At 44.6% G+C, this 21005-nt stretch overlaps 2 protein-coding genes across 3 annotated transcripts; both read left to right on the top strand.

Moving 5' to 3' along the window:
- The first annotated feature begins 1024 nt into the window (after positions 1–1024).
- LOC133109388 (olfactory receptor class A-like protein 1) lies at positions 1025–2293 on the top strand. Its single transcript, XM_061218712.1, has 2 exons — positions 1025–1137; positions 1318–2293. Exons 1-2 carry the CDS (start codon positions 1025–1027, stop codon positions 2291–2293), a joined length of 1089 nt encoding a protein of 362 aa, XP_061074696.1.
- A 2970-nt stretch (positions 2294–5263) lies between these two features.
- On the top strand, positions 5264–19668 carry phtf1 (putative homeodomain transcription factor 1). 2 transcript variants are annotated; one of them, XM_061220303.1, is made up of 17 exons: positions 5264–5916; positions 7517–7637; positions 7769–7825; positions 7922–7991; positions 8622–8780; positions 9229–9397; positions 10440–10557; positions 10929–11105; positions 11656–11886; positions 12499–12627; positions 14527–14796; positions 15071–15202; positions 15764–15850; positions 16804–16959; positions 17386–17481; positions 18043–18168; positions 18622–19668. In XM_061220303.1, the coding sequence occupies exons 2-17, from the start codon at positions 7608–7610 to the stop codon at positions 18640–18642; spliced, it is 2028 nt and encodes a 675-aa protein (XP_061076287.1). In that variant the 5' UTR covers positions 5264–5916; positions 7517–7607; the 3' UTR covers positions 18643–19668. The 2 variants fall into 2 exon arrangements, with proteins under 2 accessions (XP_061076287.1, XP_061076286.1); XM_061220302.1 differs by having other exon boundaries at positions 7514–7637.
- Positions 19669–21005: the final 1337 nt, after the last annotated feature.

Raw genomic sequence — 21005 nt, 5'->3', positions numbered from 1 at the left:
TTCATGATGTACCATTTAATTCTGTTCTTAGCAAGACCAATCACCTTCATAACAGGTAAAGTATACAAACTAGGATATGTGATTAACTTAAATATCATCCCCATAAGTACCAATCCAATAGAAAATGCCACGTTAGTAGAACTTACACCATAAGACAGCTGGCCACTATATTGATGACTTAAAACGTTGTCAGTTAAGTTCTGTCAGTCAGCTCCAGTGGTTGAAGCAAGATCATTACAGATCATGGAGCCTGTCAGATTAGCTCTGTTCCTTGGTATTAAAATAATGTTTTTATACTCATACATTTGACATTTTATAATAATGGTTTTTATATTAAACAGTGAAAAGGGTTTGTGCACCATGCTATTCTTTGTATCATCTATATCCACTATATCATCTGGTTGATCATTTTTTACTCTTATGGCTTATGTTTGCTCTCCATACTTGGCTGCAAGTATATACAATTTGGACTTTTCCCTACCATCTCTGTTTCCAAAGTTGTCCTTTATGGTTTAATATTGACACAACTTTGTGCCTCTGGCTCTAAGAATTAAACATTACAAAAAATAATTACTCAAGATGAAGAAAGCCCACACACAGTGATGCAAAAACCATGTTTTGCCTTCACAAATGGAGGCTCATCTTAAAAAAAAACTTTTCTGACAGCTCTATAAACTATGCTGATTCAATCCCATAGTCAAGCAAATGTCAGAACAAGATATGATTGAGCCAATAATTCATAATGAGTAATCATTAAGAATGAATAATTAAGAAGAGCAGTGCAAGTTGGTGCAAAATCCTAAAATAGATAGCCGCTTGTTGTGCAACCCTGGTTTAGCTAATTGGATCTACCATTGTGTATTGTGAGAATGTTTCCTTGCTGGGTTTTCCATTTTATTCCTGCACACTTTTTTCCCTGCGGTGGCGTGGATCTGTCAAGCAAGCCTCCAGTGGATTCCTGTTTTCCACTGTAATTTTACTTGTGGAGTTCAGGTATGATCGAGTCCCTTTTCTCTCAATCCCCATGCAGCACAAAAGCTATAAATTGGGTTTACAGGGCAGGCGAACGGCATTCTGGATCCTACAGAAGGGTGACGGCGACACAGATGTCAGCATCGGCATCGATCGGATCATGGCGTAAGGATGCAAAGTGGTCACAGAGTCTTTGTAGGGCTTTGTTTGTCCTGTCAGTTATATACAATGTGATCTGTGTAATTTAACTTGCTCTGAAAATTGGTGAAAATGTTGCAGTTATTGTAACTGGTGTGTGAATGACATTACATGGAGCCTGTCTGTCTTTTGCCTTGCGGGATGCAGAATCGGGGACATTGATCTGTGCGTCACCATCAAAGGGATTTCCTTCCTCCTGCAGACTGGCCTTGGGATCATCGGAAATCTGCTGGTGCTCCTGGCGTATGCCCACATCATATGGGCAGAGCGTCGCCTGCAGCCGGTGGATGCCATCCTGTGCCACCTGGCCTTTGCCAACCTCCTGTTGCTGCTCACCCGCTGTGTCCCCCAAACCATGACGGTCTTCGGCCTGCGTGACCTCCTGAATGACCCCGGCTGCAAGGTGGTCATCTACACCTACAGGATTGCCCGCGCCCTCTCCGTGTGTGTCACCTGCATGCTGAGCGTCTTCCAGGCTGTGACCTTGTCCTCCGCTGCTGGCCCACGTTGGGTCAGGCTCAAGGCCCAGCTTCCTCGCCTGGTCCTGCCCATTTCTGCTGGCCTGTGGCTCCTCAACATGGCCGTCTGCATCGCCGCCCCCTTCTTCTCCAAGGCCCCACGCAATGGCACTGTTCCTGCCTTCACCCTCAACCTGGGCTTCTGCCACGTAGACTTCCGGGACAGCCTGTCCTACGTCATCAATGGGGCAGCTCTCTCCATCCGCGACTTCTCCTTCGTGGGGCTGATGCTATGCTCCAGTGGCTACATCCTGTTCGTCCTGTACCGCCACAGCCGCCGGGCCAGCCGGATCCAGAGCTCCGCTCGTCGTTCGGGGGGCGACGCGGCCGAAACCAGGGCCGCCAAGACCGTCATCACCCTGGTCATCCTCTACACTGTCTTCTTCGGCATCGACAACGTGATCTGGATCAACATGCTGACGGTGGCCAAGGTCTCCCCTGTCGTGGCGGACATGAGGGTGTTCTTCTCCTCCTGTTACGCCTCCCTCAGCCCTTTCCTCGTCCTCACATCCAACACCAAGATCAAGGCCAGGATGGTCTGTGCGGCCACCGAAAACCAGCCACAGTCGTCCTCCAACACTGAGGAGTCCACCGACAAGGTCTGATTGTGTCACTGCCTTCATTACTTCCAAATCAGAGACAGGACAGGACAGTTGAGTCTTTTCATCCAGGTCTTGTGATTGAAGGACATGTGAAGGTTAATGGTCTTGTGATTCAATTGTAACCTGAAAGTTCATACCATTAGGCTCATACCATTTGCGGTAGCAGTGTAGTGTAATGCTTAAGGAATTTGGCTTATAAAGGTTGTGGGTTCAATTTCCAGTTGGGACACTGCCGTTATACCCTAAAACACGGTAACATAACTAGGGGGTATTACACAAACAACTGTTGTGGGTTTTACTCAGCATAGTTAACCATCTAACAGGAATCCTGTCTCTTCAAATACTGCCCAATCTGCTTCAGTAAAAATATCTAGCTGTAAAAGTGGATTGTGTGTAAAAATTTAACATTTTGCCCTGGATAAGAGCACCTGCTAAATGCACAATATTGTAATATTATTGTTGTACTTATATAGCATGTTTCTTTCAGATTGTAAAATTGTCAAGCGAAACTTGAAGTAAATATGTGTTCACAAAAGTTGAGCAGAGACAGCAAGCATTACTTTAATATTTCTGTATTGCACTGCCATGCACTATTCCAAACCGAAGATATTCTCAAAGGGGGCAAAAAATGTACACGTGTACACACATGTACATATCTATACACAGGTGTGTGTACAAGAAACTCTTAAGAGCAAAGAGGGTGAATTGACTAGTGACTTGACAGTCCACCATGCCGAATAGCACATCACCCAAGACTTGATATATATATATATGTTTTTGGTTTTTTTTGTGTTCGTATAAAAGAACACATTTCAGATTTCTAAAAATTCATTTTCCAAAAGATTACATTTTACAGAGACATTTTTGTATTTAATTTTAAAAAGTAACATATTACTCTAAGCAATTGACTACTTTTTACATAAAAACTTGAACAAGAGGCAGCACGGATGGTGCAGTGGGTAGCACTGCCACCTCACAGCAAGGAGGTCCTGGGTTCGAATCTCCGTCAGCCAGGGCCTCTCTGTGTGGAGTTTGCATGTTCTCCCCGTGTCTGCGTGGGTTTCCTCCAGGTACTCCGATTTCCTCCCACAGTCCAAAGACATGCAGGTTAGGCTGATTGGAGACTCTAAATTGCCCATAGGTATGAGTGTGTGAGTGAATGGTGTGTGTGCCCTGCGATGGACTGGCGACCTGTCCAGGGTGTATTCCTGCCTTTTGCTGGGATAGGCTCCAGCCCCCCTGCGACCCTGTTTCAGATAAGCGGGTTAGGATAATGAATGAATGAATTAACTTGATCGAGGCTGTCTGAGATCAGAAGCAAGGAGCCAACCAAAGTCTGCAGAAGAACTGTGACAAGTGATGCCGTTTTAAATGTAAAATGTATAGTACGTTTATTTAGGACCTTTTATTGAATTATTTTTTAAAGAATCTTATCTGTACAGAATGTTATACAGGTGCCTGCACAATACTGTATGTTTCAAGAGGCAGAACACGTTACTGTCAAAGGTTACAAGAAAAATTAAGACTCAATTAAGGATCATACTATTTAGGGAGTTGCAGTTTGCCAAAAATGCTTGAAGGTTTGTGTGAATAGACAAATAATCCTTGACCAGAAGGAGTGGGGAAATTTTGAGCAAGCAAAACAGCATAAACATTACCACCTTTAATCAGTAGCACAGGCTCAGGATTCACAATCCAGTACAGCAACAGGAAAACTTACATATTAAATCTTAAAAGCAGTCAGCACTGTCGTTGAGATTAGGCATCCCTGATTGAGTTAACACACACTGTAACTTCCAAACAGGTCTGAAAAAAAGAAAAGAAAAGAAAAAGATGCACTCACTGAGGGTCGACTGCTTTAACAAAGGGACACTCCTGGCTACTCAAACCTTCATCATAATCACACCATAATGAAGAGCACAAAATCAATTTACAGACAAAACCTGAGCTATATTCCCCAATGCTGGGTAACCCTCACTCCCCTCATTCCCACTGAAAAATAAAACCAGGTTACAGACAAGCACAGGGACATGGAATATGATAATTCTCTACCCCCACTGCACCGACAAGCATCCCCCTCAGGGAGCTAGACCATAGGAAGACACACTGCAAGCTGTGGCTAAGAAGATTGTGTAATAAACTAGGCTGCTGAGTAGGCCTACAGCATGTTCTTACAAAGTCATTTGGGAAGCCACACCTAAAACACTCTCAATAACAATCTTCAGCAGCTGCAGCCCTAATAACCGCAGTGTCAGAAACAAACCGGAATGACCTTGGCCTACACGTCCTTATCTGCCCGCAGTCAGGGGCGCCGTAAAGAGTGATGGGTGATTCCAAGGGCCCTGACTGACAGGGGCCCTCAAAAAATATTACAGCATGGTAATATATGGAGTGATATCCCTGGTAGCACCTCTGCTGGCGTTACTAAACAACCTAATCAACAATCAGAAGGCTCTAAGGAGCAATCATCAAATCTAGACCTTGAATAAATCTGCCCCTGATTTTCTTCTGTCCCAGGTAATTGGCAGAACAATTAGTGCTATTGATTGGCTAGTCTTTCTTCACACCTGACTCCCAAGTAAAGAGAGGGTGGAAAACCAGCAGTTCTCTGACCTTGAGGGCCGTGAGTTGATGATCCCTGCTCTTTTCTTAAAAAGTCTTTCTCCATTGTCCAAACAGAGCAACACGTGAAAGCAATCATCTCAATAACATGCAAAAAGTTATTGGAGGTACATTGCATTAGATCAATACTGTCATTTTTACTGACATAATATTTTTAAATACACTTCGAAAATATTAATAATTAAGGCTAAATATGTTTTATTTAATGTATGCATACATTTAACTATTCGCATCACGGCATTAATAACCAGAAACATGTGAAACGTCCTCTAATTATTCAGTCAAAATTAATGGCAAAGCTTATTGCGCTTACACCCACCCCCGAATCCCGTCATACGATTGTAACACCACACGACCCGTCAACCCGGAAGTCCAGCACTGACAACCAAAACAGGAAAGCTGTATCTGCTACATTTTCGCCTTTACGGACATTCTTTTAATTGCCAACTTTTTAACATTTTTGGACAAATATAAGTGCTTCTGTAGGCTACTTAATCTGAGTCTGGGATAGAGGTTGGTGTGCGTTAACAGAGCTAACTAGATATGTAGCTTGCTAGCATACTTGACTGGCTATTTTCGCTTCCTGGTAATGTTAAATCTATGCTAACTACAGATAACTACTCATAATAGGTAGCTAAGTGTGTCCTCATTAGACAGCAAATACACTAAATAATTGAACTGTGCCATTGGAATACGTGCCTATTAAATTGTATTTCGGGAGAAACAGACTAGCCTAGCTTAATTATTAGATACGAGCTACGTTAACTTTGCACACTAGCAAAACAAGTACCCAAGATGGCTAAAGTGTAAATCCATGGAAGCAATTGAATGAAAAACATAAACGTTTCATTTATGGCATTTATGATTTCGTTTCATTGGTATGACAACCTAATGCCACACAGATCTTCACCTGGTGTTATACTAGCTAGCTAGCTAAAACAGCTAGTGCTGCATTGGACCAAATTATTCCCATGTCATCTGCAGCAAGATAATTTTTGGTTGGGGTAAGTTTCTTGTCATACCAGCTTGGAGTGATTTGCTTGGCTTACGAATAGTTAACCTCTTGCATGAATGGACTAATTTTTTTGCAAAGGTGTGGGATATAGCCAACTTACTGGTGTGAGGTTACTGATTTTTAATATGAGTTAGTAATGGTAAATGTGCCTTCTCGGAGTAACAGACGTGTGTATTTGTATGGCTTTAAATGATTGAACGTTCAACGTAACGTTAACCAGCTGCTAATGTTCAATTTTCAGTTATATTTGCGTTGGTAGGCCCTTCCATTCAAAATAGCAGATTTTGAGCCTCAATATCTCACCTGTTTCAAAACCAAACTCAGTGCCATTTTGAAGGTCTACTACAATGGCAACGGGCTCGGCCACTGGTTTTGGAATTGCTACGTTGTAAGCAAGCACTCAATTTATGAAAACGGAGTACAGTAAATACTCGGATACAGTAAAGCGAGGGCAGCCAAAAAGAGGCCAGCTGGATCGGCGTGCATGAACGGAAAACTTTCAGCACTCCTCCATGGATTTTTCTGAGCTAGGCTACCATTAGGAAAACTGAAGTACGGGATATCCGTTTTCCCGACCTGCACTGTGCGAAATTAAACACAGCTATACCCTGTAGCTTATATTTAGTTTGTGCAGAACAAGACTGTCATTTATACTCACTTATATGCATATAATTAAGCTTACTTTGATAAATTCAACAGATAGAAAATACATTTTATATATTACATACAACATTATAACTTATTCCTAAAGTGAGGATCAAAATGTTTTGTGGGTGAGACATTGAGTAATGCACTGGTAATGCACATGACTTTGTTGAATTGGTCAATAAAATTTGGACAAATAATTATGTATTGGCCCATATACGTACATACTGTTGGTTACACATCCGCTTCTTTCATCCAGAATGACATACGGTAGGCATATATTAATGAGATCATAGCAATATTACACTTTCATGCAGGATCTATACAATAGTCACACTAGTTTAAAAATTGTATGCTATGTACCAACAGTTTGTGGTAAAGTTATGTTGAAAGAGTGATACAAGATATGTGGTCTTGAATAGGACACATGGACATGTTGGAAATAAAGCATGCTTTAGAAAAGTGTAAAATAAGTATGTTGCCTCTAACTTTAATTTGCAACATTGCCAATACACTTTACAGTGCGCTACTCTAAGATTGTTTAAGATTCAAACCTCTGAAAGAATCCACAAATCTGCCCAGTGGTGAGCATATGTTGTTTGATGTACAGTAGGCGTTATACATGGCTGTAACAGTTGTCTGACTGTGCTGATACCTTGATGGAGAGCGGGCTGATGTTAGTGTTAGGGCCTATGGTTAGGGCTGATCAATTTAATTTCCAGTGTTTTGGGAATGTGTGGTTAGCTAACTTGCTGATGAGCTGGTAACAGTAGAGCTGGTAGCTGGTCAACCAGCTGTTTCAAAACATAGCTTGAGCTGGTCTGAACCGGTCACCTAGCTAAACAGTGTTGAGTATGGAGCATGTCTGAACTACTGATCAACCAGCTACCAGCTGTTTCAAAACCTAGCTTAAACTGATTTTTGTTTTAATTTTTCCCCAGCAGGGTGTTTGTGTGTCCAGCCTTAGAGTCCCAGTCCCTGCAATCGCACCAAAATGACCTGAGACTGAATAGTCTTTGGCATCAGACCTCAAACATGGCAGGGATAGCGTGGTATCAGGAGAAGGTGAGGTCCTGTCCAGTCACTGTTGTGTTGAGAGGAGTATTTGTTATACAGTCCTTTACTGCAGCTGCCAAAAGCTATGTGTACATGCTCTGGGGATTGTCCTCATGTCTAAAATGCTTGTCTGAACGCAGATTGGGGCATATGATCAGCAGATCTGGGAGAAATCCCTTGAGCAAACCGAGTTAAAGGTACTGTACATTTTGGTACTACAGCCAACTTCATTTGTTGTCTATTGCCACAACTGGCCACACAGTAATATCATGTTTTTGTTTGCAATCAAACAGGGCATTGGCAGCAAACCAAAGAAGACCGGGCATATCAAAGCTGATCTTATTGATGTCGATTTGGTTAGAGGTGAGTTTTCTCTGTTTAAAATAAATTGTGTGCAAATGTTTTTGTTATATTCCGAAATGTCTCTGAACCTGTTTAGCTGGATCAGCAATGTACCAAGTAAAAAATGAAAACTTAATCAGCTTTGTCATTTTAAATGATGTTGTTGCTCACGCTAGCCATTGTTCACTAGCTAGCTATTTTTTATTCGTTTGACCGCAAGGGAAAGTCGTTGTAAGTAGGCACGTCTTCGGTAACATAACCCTTGACTCTGCCGGAGGCCCTTTCACTTGCAACTGACGTTAAGTTAGGTTGCAGCACGCTAAGTATTAGCGGGACTACATCCAAAATATGATCATCCAGAAAATCATCGATGATCACAGGAGCGGCTGTGAGTACAAACGCTCTCGTCGCCATGTTTATGTTTAATATAAACAATATGGACCGTTCTTAAAATGACGTCAAATGTAACCGTTTAAAGAAAACATGTTCGGCAGGAACGTTCGCATCTGTTTGCTGAATTTGAACGCACCTCTGTGTACTCTAGGCTATTGGTGGCTGGCCTGCTGAAACTGCAACATTCCCATCAGCAAACATCACTGTCTGCATCTCACAGCATTTGTGACTGACCTCTTGCCCCTGCCTGGTTTGTAGGCTCCACGTTCAGCAAGGCCAAGCCCGACAGGCCGTGGGCCGCTCTGACCCGGAAGGGCCTGGTCCGAGTGCTGTTTTTCCCCTTCTTCTTCCAATGGTGGACCCAGGTGACCTCCAGGTGCATCTCTGCCTGGCTGCTGCTTCTCTACCTCCTGCAAGGTGAGTGCTCTTCCACTGCTTACAGTGAAGTGTGTTTTTATTTATTTATAAGTTATTATAAGTACTGAGGAGCATGATGCTGTGTGGTGTGCGAAGGGTGGTATGACTGTTTGCCAGCGAATAAGGGTTTGATTCCCTACCACGGCATGTTCTGTGCTGTTATCCTATCTCTTTGTGCCGTAACTCTCTCTGCTTTCTTCATCTTTTGTTCTTTGAAAAAGAAAAGAAGAGTAAGCCTAAGATAAGGGCCTGTTTATATTGCATTAAGTTACAATCACTTAATATCCACAGTGACTTACAGAAGTGGAGAACAATGAAATGATTTATCTTTCCTTATCCTTATTTTGGGTTCAGAGAGGCCCTGGAGAGCTGTAGTAGCTAGCCAGCCAATGGTGAGATTAGCTGCGACATTCCGGTGGCGTTTCCATAGCAGCCTGTGTCCCCACAGTGGCGGTGCTGGTGGTATGTCTGGAGGTGCCAGCGGCCAGCGGGAGTGAGGTGCTCGGGCCCATGTGTCTGATGCTGCTTCTGGGGACGGTGCATTGTCAGATCGTCTCCACCGAGTCCAGCAGGAGTCCTGCAGTCAGCCCTGCAGCCAGCCCCACACGCAGGAAGAGGTGAGGCTGCTGGGCCGCCATACACACACACACACATATATACACGTACACACACATACGCGCTGTCGTAACCCGCTGGGTGAGAGAGAGAGGGAGAGAGAGCAACACGGGTCAAGTAAGTCAGCACTGACGAGTTAGAATTGTGGTTGACAGAAATTCTTTATTTTCTGTAGTAGTTTTCTGTGGTCGCCTTCAGAGCGCATGACAACCTTCCCGACCAGAAAAGTAATTCCCCTTTTTCTTCTGGACTTAAACCAAAAAAACGGCGTGTTAATTACTGCCACCTCTCCCTTCCCGGGGCTTAAAAAATAAGAGGCAAAAAATTAAAATAACAAAAAAAGGACCGGAATTCAAGCGACAACGTTCGCCTGTCTTTGTCGGGGGCGGGGCAGTTCACTCCCCGCGATTTCCAGGCCTCGGTCGTCCTCCTTCCAAGCCCGGTCGCCCTCCTTGGTTGATTCCGTCTAGGAATAGAGATATATGGGGTTAGCTGGCTTATGGCGGGAGAGTTATGCTCACGTGAGTCTGGCATTTAAGTTTTGTTCGTCCGGTCTCTTCCGCAAGCACGGGGGCTCTCTCTTTGTGTCCTCCACGGAATTCCTCCATGCTTTTTTTAAGCGTGGGTTCGTTCGTCTTTACGAAAGTTACGGGAATGCAGTGGCTTCCAGTCTCTCTGTCGTGAGCCCCGTTCTGTTTGCCAGCTCTGCTTCTTATAGCGCTGCTCTCTTCCTCTGACTCGGCCCAGCTGCGCCTGTTCAGTGAGAGATTATTAGTGATGTGTATGGTTGCGTTCCACACGCACCTCGCCCCGGTGGTGCTGGTCTTGGTGCTCTCTCCATGGTGCGGCACTATTCAAATACCAAACGGGGAATTACTCGCCGTCAATCAGTTTCCCTAGCTCCTGGCGCCGGCGCACTGGCCGTTCCACTGGAGTGGTGTACCGGTGTACTGTTTTTCTAATAGAACTTATTTTGTATCAGTAACCCTTTTTTGTACAACTGTGTGCTACAGATTTAACTTATTTGATGGCCACTTCCTGCAGACAGAGGAAGGGGCGGGGCCAAAAGAAGACCGAGGAGCAGAAGGATAGTTTGGAATCTGAGGTACAGGCCTGGCAGCTGCAGGAGAACCGGAGGCTTTACCGGGGTGAGAGGAAAGAGGTGAGGCGGGCAGTGTTACCTGTGCACCTGTGAACCTGTGCTCTGCTCTTCCTATGTACATGTGGACCTGCGTACCCTATGTTATCGCTGGCTGACCTGCTGAATCATGCCTCCATTCCCATCAGCATGTCACTGTCTACATCACTTCCCATGGCATTCATGACCAACCTCTGACCCCTGCCTGTGTGTGTTGCTGATTAACCTCTGACCCCCGCCTGTGTGTGCTGACTGACCTCTGACCTCTGCCTGTGTGTGGTGCTGACTAACCTCTGACCCCCGCCTGTGTGTGCTGACTGACCTCTGACCCCTGCCTGTGTGTGGTGCTGACTGACCTCTGACCCCTGCCTGTGTGTGGTGCTATCATGTTACAGAACAGCCCTGGGAGGTCGGTGTGCGGGGTGTCTGATGATCTATCCAGCGAGGATGAGGAGGTGGAGCCCTACCGCCTGTCCGCGGGCGAGAGGCTCATTGTGGCGGACGGAGCCACGCCTACCCCCATCCTGCGGAACCGGAGCCGCCACTCAGTCCAGAGCCCCGCCTCCTCTCGGGTAGCGCTTAAAAGACTCAATTTCCCAGCAGCCTTGCAGCTCAAGCTTCAGCTACAGTCATACGACTTTATTTTACCAGAGGCCTGTATCACAAAGCAGGATTACTGATTTAGCTGGATAACTGCACTGAATAAAACCCAGAACAGCTCTCTTTACTTCAGTACATGTTGCAGATTTGGATTTGGGAGGGTTCCGGGTTTTATTCAGTGCAGTCTTTTTTTCCCCTTTTTTTTAACCGAAGTGTGCTCTTTGTGTTGACTTGATTAGTACAAGGGTATGTTGTAAAGTATTTCTGTATTTTATTTTCTTATTTCCTGCTGCGACTTTATTCTTCACATGTACAGTATAGGGTCAAATTTAATCAGCTTTTCGTTAAGCTTAAAAGGTCCTGGAAATTGGAAATTTAGGCTTTTGGGATGTGTAGCTTCACTTAGGATATAAGGTCTTGGCAGGTCAATGCATGTCAATTTGAGAGATTTGTTAGGGGAAGGAGATTGCTCTGCAGTGCGCATTCTATGTGTGAGGTGTGCTGTCCTGTCGTGATAAACAGGTGGAGAGGGGCGAGGCCGCAAAACTTCCTCCACGCGAGGTCGAACGCCTGAGACCCTCCGAGTGCCCCCGGATCGCCTCGGACACGGACGACACCCTGTGGGAGGAGCTTCTGCAGGGCCCAGACTCCGCCTCCACGGGCAGTAGCGACAGCGAGGGAGGGCCCCCGCCCTGCCTCGGTCTGGCCCCTCCCAACGACATCCTCTCCAGCGAGGACGAGAGCTTCCAGCCAGTGAGCTCTAATACTCCCCCTCCCACCAGGGGTGTGCTTACTTGTGACAGAACTGCGCTGGTTCTGGGATGTAGAGTTTCATACTAAACCCTTTCGAGAGTGTGCTGGGATTTTTTGTTTCATACTTAACCCTTTCACAGGTATGCTGGGATATGTAGTTTCATACTTAACCCTTTCAGGCACACTGATGTGATTGGAATTTTGATAGCTACATATACTGCTTATTTTAACGATGATGTATTGCTACTGGGCTTGGTGGTCTTGAGTTCTGATCGTATTCCATTATTGAACACCCCAAAAAACACTCATAGAAGGGTTAAAGCTGTCCCAAGCAACTTATGGGAGACTTTATTATCCCCATAGTAGGTGGCACTATTGCACATTCTGTGTTTGAGCAGTAGCAGCATAAGGACAGGTATCTTTTGGTTTATTGAGTTAGTGATTGACAATGTTTTTTTGCTGGGTTTAATTATGGTTTAGTTCATTTCCTTGGGTGCATGAAGCTTAACTGCCCTGTCACTTATAACCTGCCTTCATTTTGGGGGGGTGTGTTTCTGCACTGGAGTGTGTGTGCTGTGTGATGTGTCTGAAAGCTCTCCTCCCCCCTCCCAGGGGAACCTGTCATGGCTCCAGGCCTGCCACCCCTCCAGAGACCGCGTCAGCGCCATAATCTGGGAGCAGGGCGAGTGTAAGAAAGCTGACATGTCTGTCCTGGAGATCAGCGGCATCATTCTGACCCGGGTTAGTTCTGGGACATTTATCCTCCTTATTCAAAGATGAAACCAAGCTGCAGCTGTCCAGTCATGCATGCGGTTTCAGTTTCAGTTTATTTCAGGCCATTTTGTTTCAGCTTTCATAGGGAATGCAGCAATTGTACACCCTCTTGCATCCATTTCCTTTAATCTTTGACGATCATAATCTGCAAGTGGTGTGTTTCTTAAGTTGTTGTTAGTCATGTGTTGTTGCTATTTTGAAGAGGATTTGTGTATATATTATTATTATTATTTTTTAAATTTATTTAATTTTTTCCCTTTTTCTCCCAATTTGGTAGCCAATTGGACCCCGTCTGATTCAATTAGAGCTAGTATTATATACACCGCCCACACCCCGTCCCTCGGCGGCCGGCAGGAGAGCGACACGCCTTTTTCAAGCCGTCTCGTCTCACAAGTCGTGACCGTGATTCCGAGGCGCTCGAGGCGCTCGAGGTGCTTGTTTTTGTGCGGCGATCTACTAACCCCTGCCAAGTCCCTCCCTCTGGAGCAGCGAGTCAATTATTGCTGCTCCACGTGAGCCGGCCAAACTTGGCTTTTGGCAGGACCGAGAATCGAACCCCTGTCCCCGGTGTGCAACTGCAGCAAACTGCAACCGCAGCCTGTTGCGCCACCGCGGCTCTACGGATTTGTATATTTTGAGGAAGATGGTGAAAAATGCTGTGTGAAGCTGCTGTTACATGAAGCTAGCCAAACTATGTTACATTATTTACAATATTTGCAGTAATTTTCATGTGTTGTCATGCTCATCAGCTGTAGTAATTACAACATTAACTGTTTATGTTTGGACATTTCTATTGTAGCATCTTAGTTGAGCATTAATAATAGGTAGCATCCACTTATCTTGCGTGTGTAGCATTATGTAAATTCGGCCAAAACCACATTAACCAGACATTGGTGTCTTGAGCTTTCTTTGTACTTTATTTGCTTAGCTATTATTAGCTGTGTACGTAAGCGCATAGTGAGGGCAGAATAACCCTCACTCTCATATCAGGCCTGCTTCGAATGGCTTTCAGTTCAGCTGCTTTAGTTCTTCATATCCTGTGGGCCTGAGTGCCAGCTTATTAGACTTCTACTGCTGTAGCCTAACCACTTAGACTCTAAGTCTTAGAGTTATGATGCATTGTGTGTTCATTGTGTGTCTGCATACCACCATTGTAATGGAGATTATTTCTGTTATTGTCACCTTCCTGTCACCAGTCTGGCCCTTGTCCTCTGACGTTTCTCATTAACAAGACATTTCTATCTGCAGAACTGCTGCTCACTTTTTTTTTTTTTTTTTTACCATTCTTTGCAAACCCTAGAGATACTCGAACCACCCTGTCTGCCACCAACAATCATTCCAAGGTCAAAGTCACTTGGATCACATTTTTTCCCCATTCTGATTAGCTGAAGCTCCTGACCTGTATCTACATGATTGTATGCATTCCACTGCCGCCACACAATTGGCTGATTAGATAATCGCATGAATAATTAGGTTTAATAAAGTAAAAATGTTCCTAATAAAGAGCTCAGTGAGTGTATATTACAAGAGGCTATTACAGGTTTTTTTTCAACATTCTCAGTCAGTGTTCTAGAACTCTATTGGCTCTCAGTTGCCAGTAGTGATTGTTACATCAACAATAGAATGCTCAGGTTATAACCAGTTTAGAACCAGTTCACCTGAAAGCAGGGATCATCAATTCAGGCCCTCCAAATCCAAATCCAGCCCTTACCAGTTTTTCTCCAGGGTATTTAAAGCTATTAATTGGCCAGACTGTCTTCACAGCCAACTCCCAGGTGAAGGGAGGGTGTAAACGGAGCTGTTCTGGGCCCTGAGGCACAGTTAGCTGCCGATCCCTGCCCTAAATGTTTGTTGTCCTTGCCGTAGGTGAAGATGGTGGAGCAGGGCGTGGGCTACCTGATGCTGGGAGGGGTGCTGACCACTACGCTGGCCCTGCTCCCATTCTGCTTCCGGGTCACGCACCAGCTGGACCTGACCCAGCTGGGGTCGCTGTCTCTGGCAGGGCTGGCGGACATGGCCATGGGTCCCCTGGACCCCCGAGCGTACGCCCTGTTCTTCATCACCACCCTGGAGAGGGTCTGCCTCACCGGCCTCTTCTTCTTCATGATGTGTGTGGCAGAGCGGACGTACAAGCAGGTGAGGCCATGGCCACACCCCCGCATAGGCAGGGCGTCCCACTGTGCACCTCTTCCATTATGTAGCTGACGCTTATCCAAAGCCACTTACAGGTGATTAGTCTAAGCAGGGAAATGCATACACTAGCAGAGTTTTTGTCAAGATTTAGCAGTTTTCATCATCTTAATAAAATCCCCAGTCTTTGCATGACCACCTACCTCCACTGGTTGTTTTATCTGTGATGGTCGGAGACTCTCTGACCCCCCCCGTCTATCCTTCCCACCCCCCTCCACAGCGTCTTCTCTTTGCCAAGCTGTTCAGCCACCTGACGTCAGCGCGCAAGGCCAAGAAGTCTGAGATCCCCCACTTCAGACTGAAGAAAGTACAGAACATAAAGATCTGGCTGTCACTACGCTCCTTCCTCAAGGTTCACCTCTGTCAATCCTGCCACACGTTCCAGCAGCCAACTGCCACAGAAAAGCCCTCCGCAGCCGTGGAGAGGCTGACCCTGCTTATGAAAAACATTCTCACAGTACTGTGGCCATGTTATAACATTGACAAAACATTCCAGTAACATTGTGAGAACATTTTGCACTCGCTGGGAGTCTACCCTGGGCTTAGAGCAGGCTAGCTAACACAAAACATTCTCACATTGTTGTCAAAACACTCCAGTAACATTGTGAGAACATTTTGTGTTAGCTGGATGTCTGCCTCAGTCATAGAACAGTCCAGCTTTTATTCCCCAATCATGGTCTCATTTCAACACTGATCTCAATGTTAAAAATAGGAATACTTGAAAAAAATTTTTGCATACAAACTCACATAATTCCATTTTTTATTTCTTTATATGTTTTTGAACAGTAATCAATATAGCAAGTGGCACCTAGCCATAATGTGTTCATATGCTCTGCCATATTTTGAATGAAGTGGACCCCAGTTTGGGAACACTGTGCCGTAGGAGGTTTCTGACGCTGACTCTGCTTCACAGAGGCGTGGTCCCCAGCGCTCGGTTGATGTCATCGTCTCCTCCATCTTCCTCCTGGCCCTCTCCATCGCCTTCATCTGCTGCGCTCAGGTCGGCCATTTTGTGACTTCCGTGCAACACTGCCCCTCAAACTTGTTGCCATGGAGGGCTGCGTATATGCTGGTTTTAGTCCAGCCTCAGGTCTTGATTATTTAATTTGTTCAATTGTTTGCTATATTTTGTGTAGGTTTCCACATAATGTATATAAATTGAAATAAAGTGTTATTTGTGTTATCTAAATAACAACTGTTGCTTATATTCTGTGATGTAATGCATTTCAATACGCATGGATGAATGAGTAATTGGGATGAATTAAAGTAGCATTAATTGGTGGGAATGAAAACTGACATGGCCCTCTGTGGCAGATCTCTACCAGGTCCACTAGGAGGTCCTGTGCTTTGGATTAATACACATACTTGTTGAAAGAGCTGGTTGCTATTTGTATTGAAACAGTGCCCTCTACAGGTCTGAGTGTATTAGTGCCACAAAGGGAACTGAAGAACACTGAAAAAATGAAATAATTCTATCTTATATTTAGGTTTACTCATTTAAGATTTGCCAGTGGGTGAGAGAATTGTCACTTGTCAAGCAGAAAGCAGGCTTTTCTGCTAAAATTATATGTTAAGACCCATTACAAGTCTAAAGCACTTAGCTGACTTATTTTACAGTGAAAGTGTGTAGTGAGATATCAAGGCTTAATGAGCTGAGTAGCACACAGCACAGGGGGGTGACATGGCTCAGGCAGTAAGAGCAGTTGGCAGTCAGTAAGAGGGTTGCCAGTTTGATCCCGCGCCTGGGCTGTGTCGAAGTGTCCCTGAGCAACCCCCATTTGCTCCTGACGAGCTGGTCGGTGCCTTGCATGGCAGCCAATCGCCATTGGTGTGTGAGTGTGTGTATGAATGGGTGAATGAGAAGCATCAATTGTACAGCGCTTTGGATAAAGGTGCTATATAAATGGCAACCATTTACACAGGAAGTGAACAATACTCCTTCCTATTCTGCAGCTTCTCCACAGCCACCACACATTCCTGGACTCGCAGATCAACTGGGAGCTGATGATCTGGGGCACGTCGCTGATCGTGTTCCTGCTCCGACTGGCCACGCTGGGCTCCGAGACCAATCAGAAGTACAGCAACGTGTCCGTGCTGCTGACCGAGCAGGTAGGCCACGCCCGCTGTGACATCATCAAAAACAGACCCATCATCAAAAACAGACCCTTCTCAAATGGTGAACGGACTGCATTATATACAGAGCTGTACAGTTGATCCTTCTCATTCACCCATTCACACACATGCCAATGGTGATAGGCTGCCATGCAAGGCACCAACCCGCTTGTCAGAAGCAATTTGGGGTTAGGTGTCACGCTCAGGGACACTTCGACACACCCAGGGAGGGGATTGAACCAGCAACCCTCCCAACTGCCTGACAACTGCTCTTAAAACGCCTTACACTGCAACATAACTTTTTCTGATTTATATTTCTGTGATTAAGATGACACTGCAGTTTTTTTGAGGCTATAACTGCAATGCGCCTGGTTAGACGTTATTGGTAAGAGCCACTCCCGTCTCAAACTTTCTGTCCTGCAGATTAATTTGTATCTGAAGATGGAGAAGAAACCCAATAAAAAAGACGAGCTGAACATCGTGAACAACGTGCTGAAGCTGGCCACCAAGCTGATGAAGGTGGGCACACCCCTGCTTCAGCAGGCCACACTGATACCAGTATCTCATCCTAAATACTGCTTCCAGCTGTGCTTCCTCCTAATGTCTGCTGGTGGGCCGCTCAACCCCAAAATGAGCACTAGCATGTAGAAACTCTGGCTTGTAATATCCTGTTTGATACTCTGACGGAGGTGAAAATCGTTGGCCATGTGTGCCATATAAAGGTGTTCATGAGGTGATGTCTTTTTCTTTTTTAATTTGGTTTTGCCATCTCCATAGCTTTATACAGTACTGTACTATTGTTGCCTCTTAATATCTCTTTTTCAAGTGAGCCCTGGCCAAGAAGGCAGCATACATATAGTTACACAATATAATACATAAAACACAGTACAACATCATTGCACAAACTCACAGATAAAAGCAACGCAAAGTGAATAAAAGAGCTGAAGAAAAAGCAACAAACTTCCTTGCAGGAAGTGATGAGAAGCACGTGCATTCGGTGGGTAGGGTGATGTGGATTTCCCGTGAGTACGGGTAGGAAACCCATGCAGAATGTAAGCCCTGATGTGGTTGTCTGGACAGGAGCTGGACACGCCCTTCCGGCTGCTGGGCCTGACGGTGAACCCGCTCATCTACAACATCACGCGCGTGGTCATCCTGTCCGCTGTGTCCGCCGTCGTCAGCGACCTGCTGGGCTTCAACATCAGAGTGAGTCTAACCCTTCAGCTCCCAGGGCAGTGAGCCGATGAGACCACAACCAGCCTAAACCATCGCCAAGCCATTTACTATGAACTCCTTTTTATACCTCAGACGGTAATGCTGATAACAGTGTAAACTAACTGTGGAATTCGGCATACTTTTTAGGATAAATAAAGTCATCTGTATCGTCTGCCATCAGCATATTTATTTTTATATGAGCGGATGCTATACTGTAAGAGAGCAAACATACTTGATTTAACCAGGAAGTATCATAGCTATATCTTTTTTAAGAGAGGGCAAGCCAAAAATGGAACACTGCATGCGTAAGTATGGGTAAAAAATATTGTCTGCTGTAACAGCGCAGCAGAATCTCAAGAGACGTAAGATGTATTGGAACAGCTCGCAGAGTAAGCCGCTGTGCTGTGTGTGTGCACATGGTGCTCTCCGTGTTTGTCTTCACAGCTGTGGAAGATTAAGCCTTGAAAGCCCGTTAACGCCGGCCCTGGAGGACAGGCACAGCCAGACGCACCGGGAGGCAGTCAGCTCCCGCAGCCCAGCCAAACGTGCACATCTACTGACTCCCCTGCGCCTTGGAGCCTGAGCGCACTGTGAACACTCGAAACCCCCCCGCTCTCTTCTGAGGGTTTGTGAGGTGTAAATAAAAAAAGCTAGTCCATCACTGTATTGCAAGGCCCTGCCAATTAAAGAAAGTATTCACAATCCCTCTCCCCATCTTTTCCTCCCACCCCAGAGGATATGTGTTCCAGAGTGGGTCATTGTACTCTCAGCAGTAGCCGTTGAGTGCCTTTTTCCACAATCGTATGGATTGGTATGCGGAATTCACAGGGAATATTTTGTTGTATTTGTCTTTTCCTTGATCTGTGTTGGAAGCGGAACTGACCGCAGGGGGAAAAACAGGAAATTTGTACAATAACCGGAAGTACGAACCCGGATCTGGAGCAGAGAGATGTGAAAATGTTTGAGATGAGTTGGAAAGATCCATCATTTCAACAGCACAATGGAAATGCATAGATTTGTAGCGTCATCAGGAGCTAACAGTAAAATACAATAGTTGATTTTATTTCATATATTTTATTTCACTGTCAGTCTTCTTGTTTTTAACCAGAATTGTGTTTCCACACAGCCTGTAGTTTCCATGCCTGTGCTGTCCTTCCACTTTGCGCATTATGCTTTAGGCACTAATTTATTTATAATTGTTAAAATATACTGTTTTTTTCAATCATATGTACTGGGTTTTGGAAGCCTTAGACCACTGTGAAAATGTTACATCAACATTTTTATTTGCCGTTGGACTTGAATGAAAAGCTTTGTTGAACTTGACATTCCCCTGTTGCAAAGATCGATGTATGTTCAGCAGTACTAGCTGCGCTCCAGCAGTGTGGTTGAACAATGTTGTTGGCACTTTCTGATGTTTTATTTTTTTCTTGTGGGATCCATTTCTCCAGTGCTATTTTATGTTTTAATATAATCATAAATGTGTACATTGCCTTTGCTTGTCTCATGTGCTTAATGGCCCTAAACTTAGCAATCATTGTAATGCACTAGATATATCCCAGCACCACACCACTCACATTACTATTGAATGGCCTCATTTCAGCCCTTGAATTGCATTGTTCTCACCTGTCACCGGTTAGAATTGTGTCCCAGCCATTAGCTGTACATTCAGTTCTCCCAACAACACCTTCAGGCTATGAGACCAATCCTGAGACATCCTGTACTGACTTCCCTACATGTCTGTAGTTCTGTGTGCACTGCAAGGTGTAAAATGGCCACTGGCTCACAGGCAAGTGCATTGGAGGAGTCTGTGTGCTTCTTGTGTACTGCTGATAGTGTGAACTCTAGTGTGGCTGAATTTGCATTTCCAAATTATGGATAAACCAGTGGAAAGAAATGAACAAAAAGAACAACTGGCCATGTCATAAGTCCAGTCATATTCATTTATAAAGCATGACTGCCATCAACCAAAGTGCCGTACAATTTGTAATGACATACAGTACTATGCAAAAATCTTAGGCACCTGTATAACATTCTGTACAGGTAAGATTTGTTCAAAAAGAATTCAATGAAAGGTCCTAAATAAACGTACTATACATTTTACATTACATTTTAGTAATTTGGCAGAATATTTCAAATCAAATCAATATTTTTTGTGACCACCCTTCGATGTTAAAACTGCATCACTTCTCTGAAATAGCCAACACTGTCATGCAGTTCTATAAGACAATCAGCAGGAAGATCTTCCAAGCATGCTGGAGAACTTGCCACAGTTATTCTGCAGACTTTGGTTGACTCATTGCTTCCGATCTCAGACAGCCTTGATCAAATTTTTATGTAAAAGGTAGTCAATTGCTTAAACTAATGTTACTTTTTAAAATGAAATACAAAAATGTCTCTGTAAAATTAAATCTTTTGGAAAATTAATATTTGGAAATCCTCAATGTGTTTTTTTATACTAACACACAAAAAAAATAAACATATATATAATAAAGTCTAGGGTGTCTAAGACTTCTGCACAGTAGTGTGGGAGTGAGAGGAGAGACGAATCATACACTAGAAAACGATAATAAACAAAATACACAATACACGGCCTAAAGATACAACAACAACAACGATAATTCTCAAGCGGGATTTGAGCCTTTCAACAGTCTCAGGGTGGCCCCAGCAAAAGCCCTGTCACACTTTTGCTCTTTCGCTTGAGTAATAACGGTAATCGTGCATTATCTCCACTAGGTGGGAGCAGAGACCCTGAAAATAGATCTGCCTACTCACTGGTCTGTGACCTTGAAAGTTGAAGTAACCACAGTACAGTTTAAGTATAGGGGTAA

Source organism: Conger conger, chromosome 14 (assembly GCF_963514075.1).
Source record: "Conger conger chromosome 14, fConCon1.1, whole genome shotgun sequence".
Classification (NCBI taxonomy): domain Eukaryota; kingdom Metazoa; phylum Chordata; class Actinopteri; order Anguilliformes; family Congridae; genus Conger; species Conger conger.
The sequence above is the reverse complement of the archived record's forward strand: the minus strand, read 5'-3'. Positions and strand labels throughout refer to the sequence as shown.

Bases quoted from the DNA above. Each gene is read 5' to 3' on its own strand.
- LOC133109388 (XM_061218712.1), top strand. From the start codon at position 1,025: ATGCAGCACAAAAGCTATAAATTGGGTTTACAGGGCAGGCGAACGGCA. The intron at 1,138-1,317 runs GTAAGGATGCAA...TGCGGGATGCAG, and splicing joins GGCATCGATCGGATCATGGC to AATCGGGGACATTGATCTGT.
- phtf1 (XM_061220303.1), top strand. From the start codon at position 7,608: ATGGCAGGGATAGCGTGGTATCAGGAGAAG. The intron at 7,992-8,621 runs GTGAGTTTTCTC...CCTGGTTTGTAG, and splicing joins TGATGTCGATTTGGTTAGAG to GCTCCACGTTCAGCAAGGCC. The intron at 11,887-12,498 runs GTGAGCTCTAAT...CCCCCCTCCCAG, and splicing joins AGGACGAGAGCTTCCAGCCA to GGGAACCTGTCATGGCTCCA.